Genomic DNA, 19,338 nt, shown 5'->3' with positions numbered 1-19,338 from the left:
ATCAGATTGTTTGGGGACTTCAAACAATATATAGTATTGCCTTGTTAGTTTTGCTTTGGGGAATGTTCTTCATTGCAAACTGTCTTGAATATGAGTCCTTAAAAAGCTCTTTTCTGTCTTGGTGTGTGGTGCCACTGAAGGTATCCGACAGGTCCTCCTCAGAGCTGGACCCTCAATAGCAGTTACAATGCAAATAGAGCATGCAGTGAACTGGAAGATAAATATGTTATGTTTTGGCCTTTTCCTGGAGTTGAATGTTGGCATTTGTGTTGGCATTGTTTGCTTTCCCAGCAAAATAAACAATTAGGGAAGAACAGTAACAAACCTTTGCTGTAATTGTGAATTTTGCAAACCACTTTATAACTTCCTAGTCTTTAGGAAAACTCAAAATGTTCCCTATCCTGAACAGCATGGTAGAGGCCCTCGTTAAGCTGGTGCCTAATCATAAGCAGAGTGTGCTTTTTGAAGGCCTTCTGTTTAAGTATTGTGCTGAAAAGGGAGCCATATCCCTCCAGGTCAGCCCTGGTGTGGGGGGTGCTCTTGCTTTTTTTAAAAAGGAAACATACTCTGGAACAACTTGTTGTAGTCTCATAAAAAGTTAGGGGGAAAAAAAGGACCGTATCTGTAACTTTATACATTGCACAAGCCTTACTGTGGGGCTCTAAAGGAGGGTGAATAATTTAGATGATTTTGTCCTAGCCTAATAGTGTGAAAACTGCTGAAAAGATGTCAGTAAATTGCTTAAATCCATTGCTGTTGTTGGAGCTCATTTCCCACCGCTGTTTAAGCTACACAGCCCAGGGAAGCGCTATTATCTGCAGCTCAGCTTGAAAGAAGTGTGTAATCCTGCAAATACAGACCTTGGCTCGCTGAAAGGAATAGCTCGTTAGTTGACAAGAAGACCGTGCCTTTGCTAAATATGCTCAGGGGTGGTCAGTGTGGTTTGCAGGCACAGACACCAGGCACGGGAGAGGCAGCTCCCTCCTCCCCTTGAGACAGGGGATTCACCTCCTCAGGGCTTGTTTTTGGGGAGGCAGCAGTGGAGGATTCCCAGGACCTCTTGCAGGCGATGGTATGGGACATGCTGCTGGGCCTTGGCCTCTTTGCCCTTTTAAAAGTCTGCCAGGAAACCTCCTCCACGGGAAAGCAATGGTTATATCGTGATGGTGGACATCTTGACCTGGTCCCAACAGCAGCTGGCACTGAGGTAAATAAATTATAATTGAGTTAATTAGGTGGCTCGTAGTAATTGTCTACACAGAGGTGCTTTACACCAAAACTTCCCAAGTTTAAGCAAAACATAAATTGTTGCGGCGCCACGGTGAGAAATGCTTTTTAACAGCATCCTGCCAGTGAGCGGGAATGGTGTGGTATCATGTCCTCTTCTCCTTTCCTGTTGTAGCAGTGTTGATTGTATCCACCTGAAATTTGGCTCCTAGGCTCTCCGCCTCTAGTGCAATGGAAAAAAAAAAAAAAAAAATTACACTGCTGGTGCACTGTAATTTTTCAGGGTGGTGCTGGTGAGGGGAACCCCGGCACTGGCCTTCCGCCTGCGGAACCTTCGAGAAGGGGCCACTGACCATGTGCGGTCTGGGCGGGGGCTGCACTGAGCGGTCTCGGTGGGAGGGGCAGCCATTTGAGTGCCCCCCATGCTGCTGCAAGGAGGGGTGCTTCAGTGCATGGCCTCGGGGCCTGCCCTGCCGCTGGCAGCGGTAACGCCAGCCAGAGGGGCAGGACGTGGTGGCAGAGGAGCAGTCATTTTAAAAAATGAGGTATATGTGATCGTGAACTGTCGCTGTGGGAGGCAGAGCGTTTGGATGGTCCCCCCTTGGCTCAGGGGCCAACTCCTTGTCTGAGGAGTGACAGGGGTAAACACAGAGGATTTGGGTCGTGGGATGGAATGAAAAGAATATCTTCTGCTTCTGTGCCTCTCCACTGACGGCAGAGGGGGAACCTTTGGCAACCAGGGTCTTCCATCAAGTCAGGATAAATCTGGGCCTCGCCTCCCTTTGAGGTCAAAGCGGATAGTGCCTGGTCCAGTGCAAATCAAGGCACTATGGACCTATTTCTGAACTGGAGAAAACACTATGCAGTCACTGACTAAATGAGGTCTTCATTCATTTTCATGAGATGTGACTGTCCCTATCCTCTAATGGTGTGGTGGTGGCGTACTGCGACATGTGTGTTTTGCTTAACATATGCCACTGTTTCATCTCTCTGTCCTAATGTTTATCAATACTGTTACTTAAGCAAACAAATCCTTTTAATCTGTTTCTCTAGCAGGGTTGACAGCAAGTGCATTTACAGAAATTTCCCTTATTTCTTAAATCAGATTGCCTAAGGCATGAAAGTATTTTCTGTCAGGGGGTTTGCCGCTAGTATCAGCAAGACGGAATTACTCTGAAAATGCATTGTTTTATTCTGTAGCTTATAAATGATGACCTCTCTTTCGTTATATACATTTTTATGTCCTAAATAAAATATTGTGTATATCAAGAAGCTGTGGCATTACCTTAAGTATTTCAGGCAAGTAGTGGAGAGAATCTGAATTGGAAAGTACTTTGCTATCGGTAAAGGAGTTACTGATAGATTAAATAGTAGAATCGAGCAGAAGGTTGGATGGAATTTTGCATTCTCTGGCTTCTTGAAAAGTGTTTTCCATAGAGAAGTAATGAAATGCTTTTAACAAAATAAATGGTAAAGGTTAATTACAGAAATGTAATATCCCTGGTTTTGTCAAAATACAACTGACAGCACAGCTTCCTGGCATTCTGTAGGCGGTGGTTGGTATAGTCCTGCAGATAATACTAATTTCTTTTTCTGTAAAATAAAGATAGAGGCTATTGCCGAGTGAGGGGAGGAAGATGCTCCACTTGTTGACCATTCTTTGCACAAGACAAAGCCCTGAGGTACAGTAGTGTGGTGCTACTTAAATCACTGTGCTTTCCAGTTGGTAGAATGTAGTTGTTCCCCTGTGAATGAAGGCTGGATTGTGTTATTTAGAAAAGTTAAGTGATGTTCCCAAATGTGTTCTAATCTGCAGGTTGTATTCTGTTCTGTTATCTCATTGCTTATTTGTCAAATTGGTTGCCATCAAGAACAGCATTTGGTTCTGACATTGCTAGCCTCACTCTGAATTTCACTCATTGATTCAGTGTTGCTGTTCTTCATGGGGGAAAACTCACTCATCTGGTGGGCTCTTCTGTTATTTTGTGGGTTTTTTTTTCATATCATTCTGTCAGCTGTTTACAAAAACTAATAGTTTGAAAATAACATTCCACCTGAATTTCCAAGGGTAAGAGCAAACACTTTAAAAATTCTTCCTCCACAGTCCTTGAGCAACATACACGTTCCTAAGGAGGATATTGTGAAGGTATTCTGGAGGATATGAGTGGACAGTACCATTAACATAATTACCTTAAACTTGAGGGTTTTTTCAGTATGCTGTTTGGTTTATTGTTTTCCTCAGTGTGCAGTTGAAGAGCTCTCTCCTTAGTTCTGATTCTGACTTGATAATTTTTCTTGCCTCCTCCTAGTAACGAAGACAGTGTGTGCAGAGCAGTGTGATGGACGGTGCTATGGGCCCTATGTCAGTGACTGCTGCCACCGGGAATGCGCTGGAGGCTGTTCCGGACCTAAAGACACTGATTGCTTTGTATGTGTGAGACTTCTCATTTTTCTTGTTTCTGGCAGTCACACTGCAAATTCTTAATGCTTTAATCCACGAAAATCACAATTTTATTCCTTTTAATGTATTGCAAGCACACTCCCAGATTTAGACTGCAAATTTTAGCATTTAATATTTTTCACATTATATTAACATCACTTATCTACTTAATATTACCCATTAACAGATTTACGAGATTTGTAAATACCGATTGGGAACCATTAATATGCTAATCTCTATGATTTTTATCTTTTGCTTTTCTAAAATTAACTTTTAGAGGTGATAGGGAGTTTTTAGAAGTATTTATCATTACATTTGAGCATGGCTTTTATTACTGCTCTGTGTGCTTTTATTTGAAAGTCAAGAATACAGTTTAGCTTCTCTGTGAAAGGTGTTCCCTATTACTGCCAGACTTGATTTAAATTCACCTGTTTTACTGGGCATGCTTCTTAGTGAGATGGAAGGAAAGTGGCTTCCAAAATACTCTACCTCAAATGCATGCCACTACATGTGCTTAAGCTGGAAAGAGGAAAAAGTTAACTTTTTCCTTAAAAAAGAGACCATCTGAACATCCAGGTCTTTAGACAAATTTGTCTTGTTTGTAGTCTGTTATGTGTAATAGTGTAAGCAGCTACAGAATCCAACACTGATCTCAAAAAATGTGTAGCTCATCACACTGGGTTGCAGAGACAAGTTTTGCTAATGTTTTTAGGGAAAGCAAACCTAGGCCTAAAGAAGCCTAGAAATAGAACATGCACAGAGAGGTGGATGTTCAAAAGTACCCAAGTGATTGAAGAGACAACTGTCTACAAAGTTGGGTAGGCTCCTTTTAAAATCTGCCAGATAGGATTGGGAGGAGGGATCTTATAGTATGGAAAATTGCAGATGTTTTGATAGTGTAGGCAAGTGGATCATAATGAACCATTTAAAATTAATCTTTCCCTGGCTGGACCTGAAACTCGCTCACTGTTGAGATATCGTTTGATAGTGGTAGGTCTTGTGCTTCAAAAACACATTCTAAATGCTATTATTCTGCTGATGATGAAATGCAGTGAATGCCTGACTTAATTGCTAACAGGTTTTACTAAAGCTGTTCTTTGTGGCTGGAGCTTTGCACAAGTAGATAGATATTCAGCACATGTGGTACACTTGATCCAACACTCACGTGAAGTTCTGTGCTGTCTTTGGACTAGAGAGATGGGAAAATAACATTCTTTCCTGTGTCATGTACAATCTAAATAGGGAAAGGAAAGAGGAAAAGTGCAGTTATTGTTCCTGTATTACTGTTGAGGAACATCCTCAAAGCTGATGTGTTGAGTCTGTCCATTTTCAAAGCTTAAGGACAAGTTATTTGCAGCGTAAGTTCTGTAATACTGCAGCCTGAAAGAAAATGAGTTAGACTTTCTGAATTGTGGCAGTTATGGAAATATGTATGCTAAAAATCAAGTAGTGTGTTTATTCTGATCCAGCAGAGAAGTACCCAAGGCTTTATTCTCATTCACTCCTGGGCCAAGAGCAATGTAAAAGAAATCCAGCAGGGGTCTGGCAATTTTCAGGACTAGTCATTACTTGCTTAGTACACACTGGGTGAAAAGTGTAACCCTGTAAGCTATAGACAACTGCGCTTAGCTTTCAGCTGAGATACAGAACTTCGGTTTTTCCCTGTGTATTCTCCTGTGCTTTCATTCACAAAGTAGCGGCATTTAGCACTGGTTGCTAGAAGTTTGCATATATTATTGAAGCAATTACAAATGTATACGAAGCATTGTAGTCATAAACTAAGTGTTCCCAAATCTTCTAGATGAGCTTTTCCTGAGAAGTGCCGTCTCTCTGAAGAGTATTGGTGTGCTTTAATTTATGAATTTGCTAAACCGTTATCAGAGGATTGTCATGTACATGATAGGGTACCTTTTAAGTCAGCAGCAGATGTAAAAAAAATGTGTTGAGGAAACAAACTAAATTAGTATTTATTAATAAGGAAAAGTACAGTTTATGAAGCATTACAAATCCTTTAGCATATTATGGCAGCTTGCAACAGCTTCCTGTTGTAAATATGTTTTTAATATTTCTAGATAAAATTCATCCATCCTCCTCCATATGCTGCCATACAGTCATTTGCATATTCAGTTCTAAAAGCAAGACAATAATCATCTGACATAACTGCAAGCAGACATGCTAAAACAAAGTTTTAGAGATGTTCTTATCTTGCAACCAAAACCAAACTGGATCTGAAACTTGAAATGCTTAAGAGGGCCTGGTTGAATGCCCAGTGGAACGACAAAAGTGACACAACCCTATTTGTAGGGTGGACTTCCCATCCAGTTCTTAGTAAAGAAGTAACTGACTGTATTTATCTTTGTAAGGAAAAAAAAAAAAATCTGGTTCTGTGAGAAACAAACAGTTTTTGTAATATGCATTTTAAAGAACCAGAAAAGACAGGATCAGGAGTTTGGCTTAGCTCATGCTCCATATGGGCAGTGCCTTCATCATGGAACTCCCTGTTCGTCACTTTCAGCAGCGGATTTTGTCCTTCTCCCTTGGCGACATTATTAGCCTCTCCTCTCTGAAATCTTCTAACATAACAAGCAACCTCCCTCAGTCCTGCTCGCCCTGATCGGAATGGAGATAAGTACTGTTAGTAATAGCAGCAGAACAGAGGAATCTTTTTCACTTTTCTCTCGGTCCCAGCCCTGGAGGGGAGTGGACATGACACGCACATTGGTATACTTGTTGACTCTTTAAAGATTTGAAACCATCTGTATTTTTTACAACCTGGAAAAGGACCAGAAGGATTCATCCCTAGACTAAAAGTTGTAAAGCAACCTGGCTTCTGGAAGACAGGTTAGTGGGGAAGCAGAATCCAGTAGCAGTGGTTGCTTAAACTGCTAGAGGGATCCAAGCCAGGCTACAGCTTTTGTATTCATATGAAATTTGACATTTACGGTACGCTTTGTGAATATTACTCCCAACAGTTTTTTTATAAGCTGTGGTTAAAACCATAGACACGATCTGTGGTGATAAGGAATGTCAAAACTGGTGGGGTTTTTCTATTACTAATTATCAACCTTGCACGGTCAATTATTTTCCCCTGCATACCATTACTTTCTTTTCACACACTTGCCTCTTCATTTGTCAGGGCCCTGTCCCCTGTCAGCTGTGGGTGGCTGAGCTTGAATGCTAAGTGATACAAAGTCCTATTTTCTTTTCTCAGTGTGTGAAGCAACTGACCTTGTTAAACTTGCCACTTAGGGAAATGACCCCCTCCTGCGCTAGCTCAAAAGAAGTTCTTATCCCTCTTGCTTTATAATTGGGAATTTTGGTTTTCAGCTGGATGATGGACTCATGCTGTAAGAAATCTAAAGGCTGGACCTCTGAAAAAGTCATTAGCATTTGTTTAGACTGACTATGATAAATAGCTGTTCACTCTTGGCAGTTTTAGAATGTCCTATCGAGTTGTGAATTAGTTGATTGCTAGCAGTAACAACAGTTATGAAACAAATTAGTGTTGTTATGTTTTTGTAGGAAATGCTGTAACAGTCAACTGTGTTTCAAATTAAGGGGGCTCAGTGAGCCCCCTTGTATAAGTCATTTATTTGCCAAGATCCTAGCAAGAAATCTAAGTAGCCAGAATGAAGGTTAGAAGACTATATATCACATTCCTCACTGTTGCAGCAAGTCTGAACAATCGAGACTGTTTTAAACTAAAAAAAACACAAAAGCAGCTATATGATTCCATTTAATATTTTTTTTTTCTCCCTTGTTTTGCAGGCCTGTATGAATTTCAATGATAGTGGTGCATGTGTCACGCAGTGCCCCCAGACTTTTGTATACAATCCTACCACCTTCCAACTGGAGCATAATCACAATGCCAAGTACACCTATGGGGCATTTTGTGTCAAAAAGTGCCCACGTAAGTGCTGTGTGAGCTGCCTTTTCCTGCAATGATGGAAAGTTTGAGTTGCATTTCAGGAGCCTTAGAAAACAATAAGAGAATGGGAGCTAAGTGCACAGTGCAGTATCTCAAATCACTCCACATGTGCTTGCAGCCTGTAATAACTCAGTCACATGTTAACTAAAGACAGTGACATTCTGGGTTGCTGACACTTTCCAGGTATCCTATACTGTAGTGATTTTCTTAAAGAAAGGGACTTAACTAGATTTCTGTTCTCATGATGACCACTTGTTACATTCATGCTTTAGGTCAGCATTTGCAAATTTCAGAATGAACTGTTAAAATAGTGGGATTGTAAAAGGGTAGAATTTTCTGTTTCAGAAAAGTAACTACCTGGCACCAAATGCTTTCATGATACTGATGCCCTTTTCTTAACTTGGAATAATGATGGTTTGACAGAAAGTTACCATAAGTATTTTCTGCGCAGTTCTGTCTCAATGACGAAAAACCATGCAGTACTGACAACAATACAGTCTTAAAGCTCCAGAATAAAATTAGAGAGCAGGAGGGAGTTAGAAAAAGAATAACCCCATGCATGTAAAAAACACATGCTTCTGAGATGCCAGACAGATGATGACAAGTAGTCTTTGATACTGCTGTTCTAGTTAGAAAGAAAAATAAGGGGGACAGTATTCTTGCTCTCCCATTCATTCCCACCAAGGTTTACAGTTCTGTTGTGCTTTAATTACTTTATACATAAATTACATATAAGAAGGATGAGTAATCTATAATAAATGTAACCATAATTCAACCTAAAGCAAAATTCAAATTTTGAATCTCTGTTGAGAAGTTCAAACTGACAGTAGGCTGAGGCTGTGACTGTCAAGGTTTAGTCCTGTCTCTAATAGAGTAGTGGGTTTTTTGAAGCAAGATAATTTTTTTACAAAACTGGTATACCATGTACTACTTAAGGGATATGATCCTTTGTCCAAATACTTCATTGACCTTTTTTTTTCCTTTTTTTTCCTTTCTTGATATTAGTAAGCTTTCAATTAGGTAGGATCCATCTATATCCCCTTCGGCAGTTGTCTTACAAGGCAAAATTTAAATACTTGTCATTGTCTTGTGCAGTGTTTTACCCCAGATGTGTATATTTGTGTACGTATGAGAGAGACAGGGCAGAGCATCTTGGTTTATTTCTCTCCAATTACTGTAGCTTTTTTTAAACACAAATAATCATAAAGCCACATTGGGGGAGCAGGAGGGACCAGGCCTGACAATTCATGGATTTTCATAAGTCTCTGAAGACGTGCTTAATTTGCTTGCTTATACACTTCTGAAAACACTGAGCATTAAATGTTAATGCCAATGTGGAAGTGCTGAGATAGTTAATAATATGGATTGACGTAGAGTCCATAAAGATGTGTCCCGGTACTATTTAGTCCAGTGGTTCACTTTCTCTTCCTTTGTCTTCCTTTGTCTTCCCTTTCTCTTCAGACAACTTTGTGGTAGATTCCAGCTCTTGTGTCCGTGCATGTCCGAGCTCCAAGATGGAGGTTGAAGAAAATGGTATTAAGATGTGCAAGCCCTGCACTGACATTTGTCCTAAAGGTAGGCAGTAGTTTAGTATAAATTTTCTTGAATGTGGTCTACACTGTAGTAGAGCAGAGCAGGCATGAAATACCCTTCATGAGTATGGTGTAGAATATTAATAGCCTTTGGATAGCCACAGAACTTTGAGCTGTGTAGGCTATGTGTGAAATATATACAATAGAATGAAAATTTATTAAGTTGTAATTGTAATATAACCAAACCAATTACTTTTGATTAGAGAAAAATGAAGGGGATTTCTCTGTTGGTTTTAGAGAAATCTAAAGGAATTCTTTATTATGTTATTTTAATGACTAATATTTCCTGGAGGTGTTTTAGAGCTGTCCTTTTGTCATTCCAAAGGGGGGCATACTAAAGCCCTGGCTTCAATGTATGGTATGTCTCGTACTTGTCAATACAATGTTAGGTTTCCATGTATTTCCTCTGTTTTTTAAAAATGTCTCTGTTTTTCCAGAATCTTCTACCTCCTTTCTAAGTGCCTAAAACATAGACTAGAAGTTTTTCAGTGTTGATGCTGTTGAGAAGACTGAAATCTGTAGGTTACTTTACTGTCCCAAACTCCACTAGGGAGACTTTCTGCTCCCTGCTTGAAGATCTCAGGAGCAAAGCACCATCAGTTTTCTCACGTGGGCCTACGCCACTTTTCAGTCCTAGTGGAAGCCATATCTGGAAGGGAATTCACAGTGAAGCTGCTGAAAAACTCTGTAAATCAACAGTCACTCCACATGGCTGAAACAGTCAAACACTGCCAAGGCTGGGTACTGACATGCTGAATCCTAAGTGAAGGCTATGTCCAGCCCTTTAACCTAATTACACTAAATAACTTTTTTGCTGGATAGATAGTTTTATGCATGAAAATGCATGTGTGGTGTTCCTGTCAAGCTCTTAGCCTTACTCTGTGAGGAGGAAAGTTACCACATGTTTGTAAAAGGTTCAGGTGTACTGCTAGCAGTTGCTATTAGAGGAGCCCAGTTAGGGAGATAGGATATGTTATGTGATGGAAGTCACAAAGGATTTGTTCCTGTAATCATCATGTGTCCCAGAAAATGCAACTAAATTACATAGAAAAAGCTACAAAGAGAAGTTTCCTCACTAGGTTCCAAAGTTTCTCTAGGCCCCAGTAACTTATTTGTTGGGATGATGAGTAAAGAATCATTTGTACATCCTTTCTGAAGGACCTTATGGCATGTGAATGGTTAAGTTCACAAATCCACCAGAGCAAAGGGGACCTCTTGAGCTACCAGTGTTAGGACCCCTCAGTTTCTGCAGTGAGTAGTGCACACATAAGTGGCATGGCCAAAAGGCTAGTCTGAGATAAGTTATCAACTATCTGTTTACAGCTGGCTTGAGTGGGGTTTTGTGTGGTTCATACTTGCCTTTAGATCCAGTGTGAAATATCTTAACCTGTGTGCTGGATGTCCTTCTATGGCAGGTATTTTAGCTTATTGTTTGTTTTAAATTGTCATGTGCTTCTTTGGGAATACAGGTAAAAGGTGCCATTTTAACACCTCTCTGCTGCTTTATCTCTGAAAGAAATTAAGACCTGTGTCCAGAAGGCCAACATGTTCTGATTCAGTAATTGTTTTTCCTAGTTCTTTACACAAACTCCTTGTTTTGGCAGCATGTGATGGCATTGGAACAGGGAGTTTAGTGTCAGCTCAGACGGTGGATTCCAGCAACATTGACAAGTTCATAAACTGTACCAAGATCAATGGCAACCTCATCTTCCTTGTTACTGGGATTCATGGGTAAGTGACAAAGTGTTAAGACGTTATGTTATGGTGCCAGCTGAAACGAATTGTGTCCACCTCTTAATGATGACCACAGGCTTCTTTTATGTAATAGCAGATCCAGGATAGATTCATTTCTGCCTTCCATTATGAAGGAAACTCTTACCTTGATTCTTATGATTCCACCTCTAGGAAAAGAAAGGATGAAGTAGACTGTTTGCACTAGAAAGAGAAAAGACAACTGTGATCTTTGGTTACTTTGTGAGATGCTCTGTATTGGCTTGCAATAATGGCTGATCAGAGAATACAAGGGCGAAAGGGAAGTTACCTTCCATTAGTTTGTTTTAAATTTCCTATGACCAGCAGTGTAATGTGCAGAATATGCACAGAGCGCGCCTACCTAGCATAAATTGTCACAGCCTGGATGGCTGTCACTGCTTATACATACAAAAAAGCTGCCCTTTTGTCGACCAGTTTTGAAGTATATATTCAGGTTTCAATTGCAGAGATACACAAAACTTACTGGTATTTAAATCCAGTATTTTCATTTAAATATGGCTGTATTGAACAAGTGTTAGTAACTGTTGAAGATGTGGAGGTACAGAACCAATATTTAAAAGTCTCACCAATGTCTCCTTCTAAAACAAGATATACCAGCCAGATGACTAGTGCCTTGCTGTTTATAGTTTGGCGCACTGTGTGTTTGCCATTGTAGCAGAGGTGAATGCATGGTGCAAATGCTGCAGGAGTGGGATGTGTCCAGGGAAGACAGACAGACTCTGTTTGGATGGTCAAGTGAGGTCTAATGCAACTAGCCACTTTCTTGCATTGTGTTCTTTCTGTCATTGAGAGAACATGAATATGATTCTATCTTCTTACTAATTCAAGCCTTCATGTTGTAATCAGACATGGTGAATTACATGTGAGGTATTTCTGGGTCTATTAAAATGAGCAAAATCCTCAAAATACACAAAGATTAATCCCTTTTTCCCCTTTGTTGCGATAAGTATGCAGATATTTCATAGAATCATAGAATGCTTTGGGTTGGAAGGGACCTTTAAAGGTCATCTAGCCCAACCCCCCTGCAGTGAGCAGGGACAGCTTTAACTAGATCAGGTTGCTCAGAGCCCCATCCAACCTGACCTGGAATGTTGCCAGGGATGGGGCCTCCACTGCCTCTCTGGGCAACCTGTTCCAGTGCTTCACCACCCTCACTGTAAAAAATTTCTTCCCTATATCCAGTCTAAATCTATCCTCCTTTAGTTTAAATCCGTTATTCCTTGTCCTGTCACAACAGGCCTTGTTAAAAAGATTGTCCCCATCTTTCCTATAGGCCCCCTTTAAGTCCTGAAAGGCCGCAGTAAGGTCTCCTCGCAGCCTTCTCTTCTCCAGGCTGAACAACCCCAACTCCCTCAGCCTGTCCTCGTAGGAGAGGTGCTCCAGCCCTCGGATCATTTTGGTGGCCCTCTTCTGGACCCGCTCCAACAGGTCCATGTCCTTCTTGTGCTGAGGGCTCCAGAGCTGGACGCAGTACTCCAGATGAGGTCTCACCAGAGCAGAGTAGAGGGGCAGAATCACCTCCCTCGACCTGCTGGCCACGCTTCTTTTGATGCAGCCCAGGATTCGGTTGGCTTTCTGGGCTGCAAGTGCCCATTGCTGGCTCATGTCCAGCTTTTCATCTACCAGTACCCCCAAGTCCTTCTCCGCAGGGCTGCTCTCAATCCCTTCATGCCCCAGCCTGTATTGATATTGGGGGTTGCCCCGTCCCAGGTGCAGGACCTTGCCCTTGGCCTTGTTGAACCTCATGAGGTTCACATGGGCTCACCTCTCCAGCTTGTCCAGGTCCCTTTGGATTTTGTGGTATTTTAACAGTGTAAATACTCAATTGCTTCTACTACTGTGTAAGCTTCAAATTTTAACTTGCTTTTCAGGTTCCTCGGAGCTTTCAACATTGCTTGCAACTGGTTGTCAAGATTTGATATCTTAAATACAGTTCCCAAACCAACTCTGTGTTTGCAGCTTTATGGTGTAGCAAAAATGTGATTAACTGAATGTCTCCAGATTGATCTGAAATGGAATTCTGGCATGAGTAGTGCCAGCAGATTTTTCTTTAGTCTTTCTATAGATTCAGTTATGTTTAGATTACAATAAAGTGGTTGACACTAGGCTGCCTTGCTCAAATTTCCCTACTAGGTGAGGTGGAAAGAAACGACTTGTTTCCTTGATTTGATATAGTGGTTGGTTGTAATGCTTCACCTACAACTTGACTCCAGCCATGAGAAAGACAGTTGAAAATCTACTTCAGTGGGGCCCTACAGCTCAATGATTCTCAAAAGGCCAGCAAATGTGAGCTTTGACTGTGTAGTTGGTCTTCTCATCTCTCCAGCAGAGAGTACAGTGTGAAAGGTTAATGTAGCATAGGGAGGAAGAAAAACTTTGGTTCAAATTGTTTAAGGAAATGCTGCTTCGAACTGGTTGAAACCCTGGAGAAGGTCACACAGGAGTTAGTGCTTAGGCCATCACACTTTCTGATCTGGCCAAATGACCGACCGAGAGGCTGGATGTAAATCTGTTAAATCTCACAGGACAGGAAGTACTCTAGTAAATGCAAGACAAGCAGCTGGAGGACATGAGCAATTTTGTGAGGATTATTTTAGTACATTACATGAAATGTAATTTTGAGTATTAGAACTGCTTTTGTTGCAAAGGTATATTAGCCGCAAAGTTATGAGATGAGTCTCATTAAAAAATCTGTCTAAATTAAAGGGACAAAACCCAATCTTGAATAGAAGGTTATAAGCCTAGGACATGTAATGTTGAAACTGTGTAGCACTTTGTCTCCCACTCTTTAGGAAGAAAACTCACTCCAACAAGTCTTACGTTTGAGGACACTGAGTTCTGCAACCCTAAATTTTTCCACAGCATAAATTACAGTAGTATATATTAAAAGAAGAGAAGAAGAATTGAGAATTAATTAAAATAACTTTATATTTCTGGAACAGCTTTTTGTTCAAAATTTCTGTTACATTTTCCAAATCAATCATACATAAAGGAAATTTAAAAACTGACACTAGCAACACAGGCAGTTTATTGTATAAATGGACAGTATGGAGCAACAACAATAATATATATTTCCACTCCAACTTTTAGTTAACTTCTGTTACAAATTCATTTACTCAGAGTGAACAGCAGCTTTTAAAAATATGAATTTTCAGTGTTTCAGATTGTAGGGACTTAAAGTCTAGCTCTCTGTTGGGAATTGAAAGACTTTTGTAGCAGCAAAGAATAACTTCAGTGAAGGATGCTGAGTGGATTTTTTTTTGTTTGTGTTCATTGGAAACTATGCCATTACAATTCATCCTGTCATATTTTTGTATGATTCTGTAGCCTGTCTTTCCTGAGTACTTGAACTTCAAGTCTTTGTGAATTTGTAATTTATATAAAAAACTATATATATAATTATGAATTGGGTTTATGCACAATTATTTCTAATACTTCATATATAAATTAGATAATTCTGAATTGGCTTTAATTAGTGTCCAGCAGCTAAGTGGGATGAAGGTAGACCTAAATTTTGGTGAGGGAGTACTACTCATTTTTGTAAGGTAATGCTCTGCTGCAGTGTATGAATAAACTGATCTTCATTAGAAGACATATTTGCTGCCTGAGACAGAGACAGAAAACACATTGGCTGGAAAATGAGTAGGACCTGTATAGGTCAGATGCAGCCTTCTCTCTACTGTTTCCTTCTGGTTGGGGTGCTAAAAAGCCAAGCTGCATTCTGCTTGTGTTGCTTCCTGTAAAGGGGTGGGATATACCAAGGAGAGCTTTAAGGATGGACAGCCCCAGCTAGCAGCAAATGCTGCCTCCTTCTTCCCCCGACTTGCAGCAGGAGCAGCAAGCCCTCAGCGCTCACCAGCTTTTTCTCTTCCCTTTAGTTGTCCATCTCCAGTTTCACAATGAGCTGAAACTCTCATTGGAGCTCTAAAATTCAGCTGTGCCTGTTATACTGAAAAATCTGGGCTCTGCTAATAAGAATGGTAGAAGATGACTGCATTATCCTACAGTTTTATATGTTGATCAAACATAACAGACATTTGGCTGCTTAGGGGGGTTAAATATGTATTTGTATCTTTATGTGGGCATTTGGAGGTGAAATTCAGCAGCCATGTTTAGCACAGGCAAATGTTTTCCTTTTTTAATAGTAATGCATTGTAAAAGCAAAATGCTGTGTTTCTGGTAGATAGTCAAAACTTGTTATCTGGTTCTCTGAGACCCCAAATTGTTAAAATTAAGTATATATGATGCTTCTGTGGTCCACTGGGCTTTATGTTAAGGTTCGAGAACTCATTTTGTTGCTGCTAACTTGGAGTTACCTCCAGGATGGTTAGAAGTGACCCCATCAGTCTGTTGCCGCACAGACTTTTGAGGCCTGTACCAAAGACAGCCTGGTTGATTACCTGCATGTTCCAATTCCAAGAACAATGTGTCTTGGAAAGCAGGAGGAGGAGAGGTGGAAATGCATGTTCCATGTTTACTGAGGATGTTACCTACCCTCAGAAAACCCACAAAAATACCATAACAATGTGTAACAGAAGAATCTTTTCCTGAATTTTTAAAGTATTTTTGTTTAGATTAGGCTTCTAGTTGGCATCCTAAAAAGTTGGAGAGTCTTTACTCGTTTAAAATTAGAGGGGTTGGGGGGGGATAGGGGGCATGGAAATTATTTACTAAATGATGGCACTCTCAAAATCAAGGTCAGCTTCATCTTCTCTAACTTTGAGATTTTAATGTTTGGGGTATTTAATTTCTCAGGTGACAAACTTGCTTGGCAAGGATCTGTGCTTTTTTATGTTCTCTGTTCAACACCTTCTAAAAAGTGTACCCTTTTAATGCCATGTGTCAGGAACTGCTGGCAAGCTCTTAGTTTTGTTTTGCTTATAGCTTGTCACTTGTTTCAGTAGCAGTTTTGTTAGTCCTGCTAGTACAGTATTGCAACTGTACCATTTGAGCTAGTATTACTGGAAAAAATGTTGAAAATTCATCTTTCCGTTAGGGAGGTCACTCATGGTTGTTTAGAATCCCTTAATTTTCCATGAGCATAAATATTTGCTAAAACATTAATGATTTGAACCTTAAAGATGCTAAGCACCATTATCTTCCTTCAAGATGACTTGGGAGAAGTTAGACACAGGTTCTGCAGGAGCAACAGTCTGAAGAAATCTGGAGCATATGCTGCCTAAAAGCAAAGTGTTGACCTCCTGAATGCTGCTTTCTACATGGTATAGCTTTGACAACCTGATCTTTTTTTATTCAGATTATCACATTTTGTCTTTTTAATCTTTCAGGGACCCATATCACACAATTGCTGCAATCAATCCAGATAAATTAAATATCTTCCAAACAGTGAGAGAGATAACAGGTAACACAATTCTGATTTCATATAATCTGAACTTCTCAGTTTGTGTTTATGGTTGTCATTTGTTGGGTTTTCTGAAGAACACAAGGTGCTTTTTTCTTTAAACTCGCCACGCTGTAGATTTCATAAAAGTTTAATACGCAACAAGTTCAGTATCAGTTGATATTCACAATGTGTTGTCCTTTGCTCATGAATACAGAATACCCATTATGTTTTGGGGTACACAAGCATCAGAAGACCAAGACCTTACTGTCGAGTGGGCAAGGGTCTTGGTCTTCACTTGAAAGCATTTGAAATATGCCTTGGAAAAAAACAGACAAGCCAATCTGATTTTGCAGCTACTTCTCTCGGTCTAACAGCAGATGCTGCTGCAAATTAACTTCTGTAATTTAAAGCAAAATGTTTAATGTGTGGGGTGGTAGTCCCTCGCATCTTTTGTGGCTTTTCAGTGGGGACATATAGCCAGAACTCAGTACTTTGTTTTCTTGCATCTTGCTTCTTGTTTCACCATTCAGGGGACAAGGAGGAAGATACTACAGCTTTGAGATCTCAATTGATTGCTGATTATGTATAGATAGTGAAATGCAAAAAAAAATAGTCTATTTCATGCACAAAAAAAAAAAATCTTTGGACGCTACAGCACGGTTGATAGCTGGGTGGAGCTCAACAAGTGTTTGGCATTTGAAATGAGTTCTCTTCCACGTGCTTCACCTCTCAAAAGTTGTGTATTTCAGCAAACCAGCAGGATTAGAAAATGAAAGTAAGCTCTAAATCTCTCCCTAATTAATACAAAGATAATCTGGCATCTGGGTGTCTGTAATTTGCCATTCTTAAGCACACTAATTGACAGTCTCAGCTCTACTACTTAAGTGGAATTACCCCTATGCTTAAAGATGTACTGCAGTCCAGTACTGAATCAAAATCATAGGGAACTGTACTATGTAGAGATCTGTGTAGCACAAAATAAGTTGTCCCACATACTTATGCAGAGAATACTCTCTGGTGATCAACAGTCCTCGCGCACACACACACACACGCTCAAAAACAAATGCAAGTTCTTTGTTTTAGGAAAGTCTTGTCATCTTTTACTGCATCATAATAGATCTCTCAACTTCTGTCCTAAGTCTCTAGCACATTTTAAAACTAAATGTTCTTAATTCAGGCAAATCTCATTTTTTTTCTGCTGCTGCTGTTTAGAAAAGGCTGGAAGGCCTTGCAAGATTTCAGCCTGTGTTTAGGTTCACCCTCGCTGTGGCTGTTGAAAGTGGACATAATACTGCTTGGTGTTAGAGTCCTCCTTTGCTTTCTTGGAGGAGACAGTGGTGAGCAGCCTGATGAATTCAAAGACAGTAGTCTGCAGCATTCATTACCTGTTTGTTTATTTTTCTCAAGCCAGCACTGTCTTTCATTTATAGGCTTAGCCTATCCTAATTAGTGTATGTGATAAAGCAGTCTTTATGGCTGAAGTCATTGATATTTGTATGCTTGCCTTTTTCTTCTTCAGGATATTTGAACATACAGTCATGGCCTGAGAATATGACAGATTTCAGGGTGTTTTCTAACTTGGTTACTATTGGTGGAAGAGCTCTCTATAGGTAAGGTACTTCCTCTGTTGATGGAATAATTTTTTATTAGTATTCAAGTATTCTTTGTTCCGTAGCACAGAATGCAACATCTTTTGGGAAGGGCATCATAAATGGTTATGTTTTTCTCTGTTACCAAAGTATTCATTAACAGTATCTTTGCTAATCAGTCTTTTATAAGGGGTAATACCTTTTGAAAATAATGATTTAAAAAAAAAAACAAAACCAAAAAACCCCACTTTGTTCATTGCTGTAGCTGTTAAAATATATTTTCCAGACAATGAGTTATGCTTTAAAATACCTCATGAATGTGAAACATAACTTAAAAGACATTAATAGTAGAACTTAGCCCCCTTATCAGGAAATTTATATGGTTGCGATTGAAAGTGCAGGCTCATATGCCCAAAGAACAATGTCATTTTAAGAAATGGTAAAAGATAAATGCATGGAAGAACACTGAAATCACTGAGGTACCTTGCAGGTGGGGTGTATGTTAGCTCTGTAGTGACATTTTTACCAGAGTTGTTTCTGTATGAAAACTCATATGGAGGAATTGGTTTGAAGAGAAGATAAATGTGGTGAGAAATAAGGGAAGCACAAGAAGGTATCTGAATGATGTATACAGCAACCCCTGGTTCCCCATTGTGTTAATACAGTAAATCAGTCATGGGATTCTGCTGGCATCTTAAACAGCAACCCAAGCAGATTACAAACAGCAGTGAAACCTTGAGATTGAATTACAGCCCAGCATTGTGTTTGGAAGCAGCAATTTTTATTCGGAACAGCTGGAAAACAATTATAACCATTAAAATACAATAACTTAAAGGATGCCCAGAAACTGGATATTGCCTACACTAATCTTTAGTCATAAAATATGTGCAGTCATTTCCGTGTTATATAGACAATCATTTACCGTTCCTTTGATGAAGAAAGGAGATAACCACATATTACAACAAAATAAAAATGAAATGTAGAAAGTAGGCTGGAAAAAATTTCCTTGAAAATAACAATTTCTTCCTGTATTACTATAAATGACATTAATTTGATGCCTGACAGAAGATGTTCATACATTTTGTATGACTTTGTCAGTTTCTCCTTAGCATATAAACTATCATAGTATTAATTCTGTTATCTTAGGAAAAAAAATCTGGATTTTACTCAGTTTTCTCAACAGCACTTTATGTCAAAAAACACGTTAATGGATGAGATGGAAGTAGTTGAGGTGTTTTGTTGGCCCAGCTACCCTAGCACTGTGAGCATCACAGCTTGCAGTATCACAAGTCTCACAGGGCTCATAATTTTCTAGGCAACAGAACTGGATATTGACTTGAAATATTTGTGTCACCCTAAAATAAAAGTTTTCTTACCAAATTTCAGTGTTGCCAGAAGGATCATCTTGACATTAGGAACTAATTCTAGTGGGAAATTCCCAACCA

The 19,338-nt window shown here is 39.8% G+C and overlaps 1 protein-coding gene across 1 annotated transcript in view; it reads left to right on the top strand.

Moving 5' to 3' along the window:
* The window catches only part of ERBB4 (erb-b2 receptor tyrosine kinase 4), a 429,738-nt gene that overhangs the window by 232,763 nt on the left and 177,637 nt on the right, over window positions 1-19,338 (top strand). Inside the window, exons 6-11 of the mRNA XM_075710522.1 lie at window positions 3,537-3,655; window positions 7,436-7,577; window positions 9,057-9,170; window positions 10,792-10,918; window positions 16,249-16,322; window positions 17,824-17,914. Of these exons, the coding sequence (XP_075566637.1) occupies window positions 3,537-3,655; window positions 7,436-7,577; window positions 9,057-9,170; window positions 10,792-10,918; window positions 16,249-16,322; window positions 17,824-17,914 (667 nt within the window). The remainder of the gene's footprint in view (window positions 1-3,536; window positions 3,656-7,435; window positions 7,578-9,056; window positions 9,171-10,791; window positions 10,919-16,248; window positions 16,323-17,823; window positions 17,915-19,338) is intronic.

Source organism: Pelecanus crispus, chromosome 5 (assembly GCF_030463565.1).
Source record: "Pelecanus crispus isolate bPelCri1 chromosome 5, bPelCri1.pri, whole genome shotgun sequence".
NCBI classification, from domain to species: Eukaryota; Metazoa; Chordata; class Aves; order Pelecaniformes; family Pelecanidae; genus Pelecanus; species Pelecanus crispus.
The sequence above is the reverse complement of the archived record's forward strand: the minus strand, read 5'-3'. Positions and strand labels throughout refer to the sequence as shown.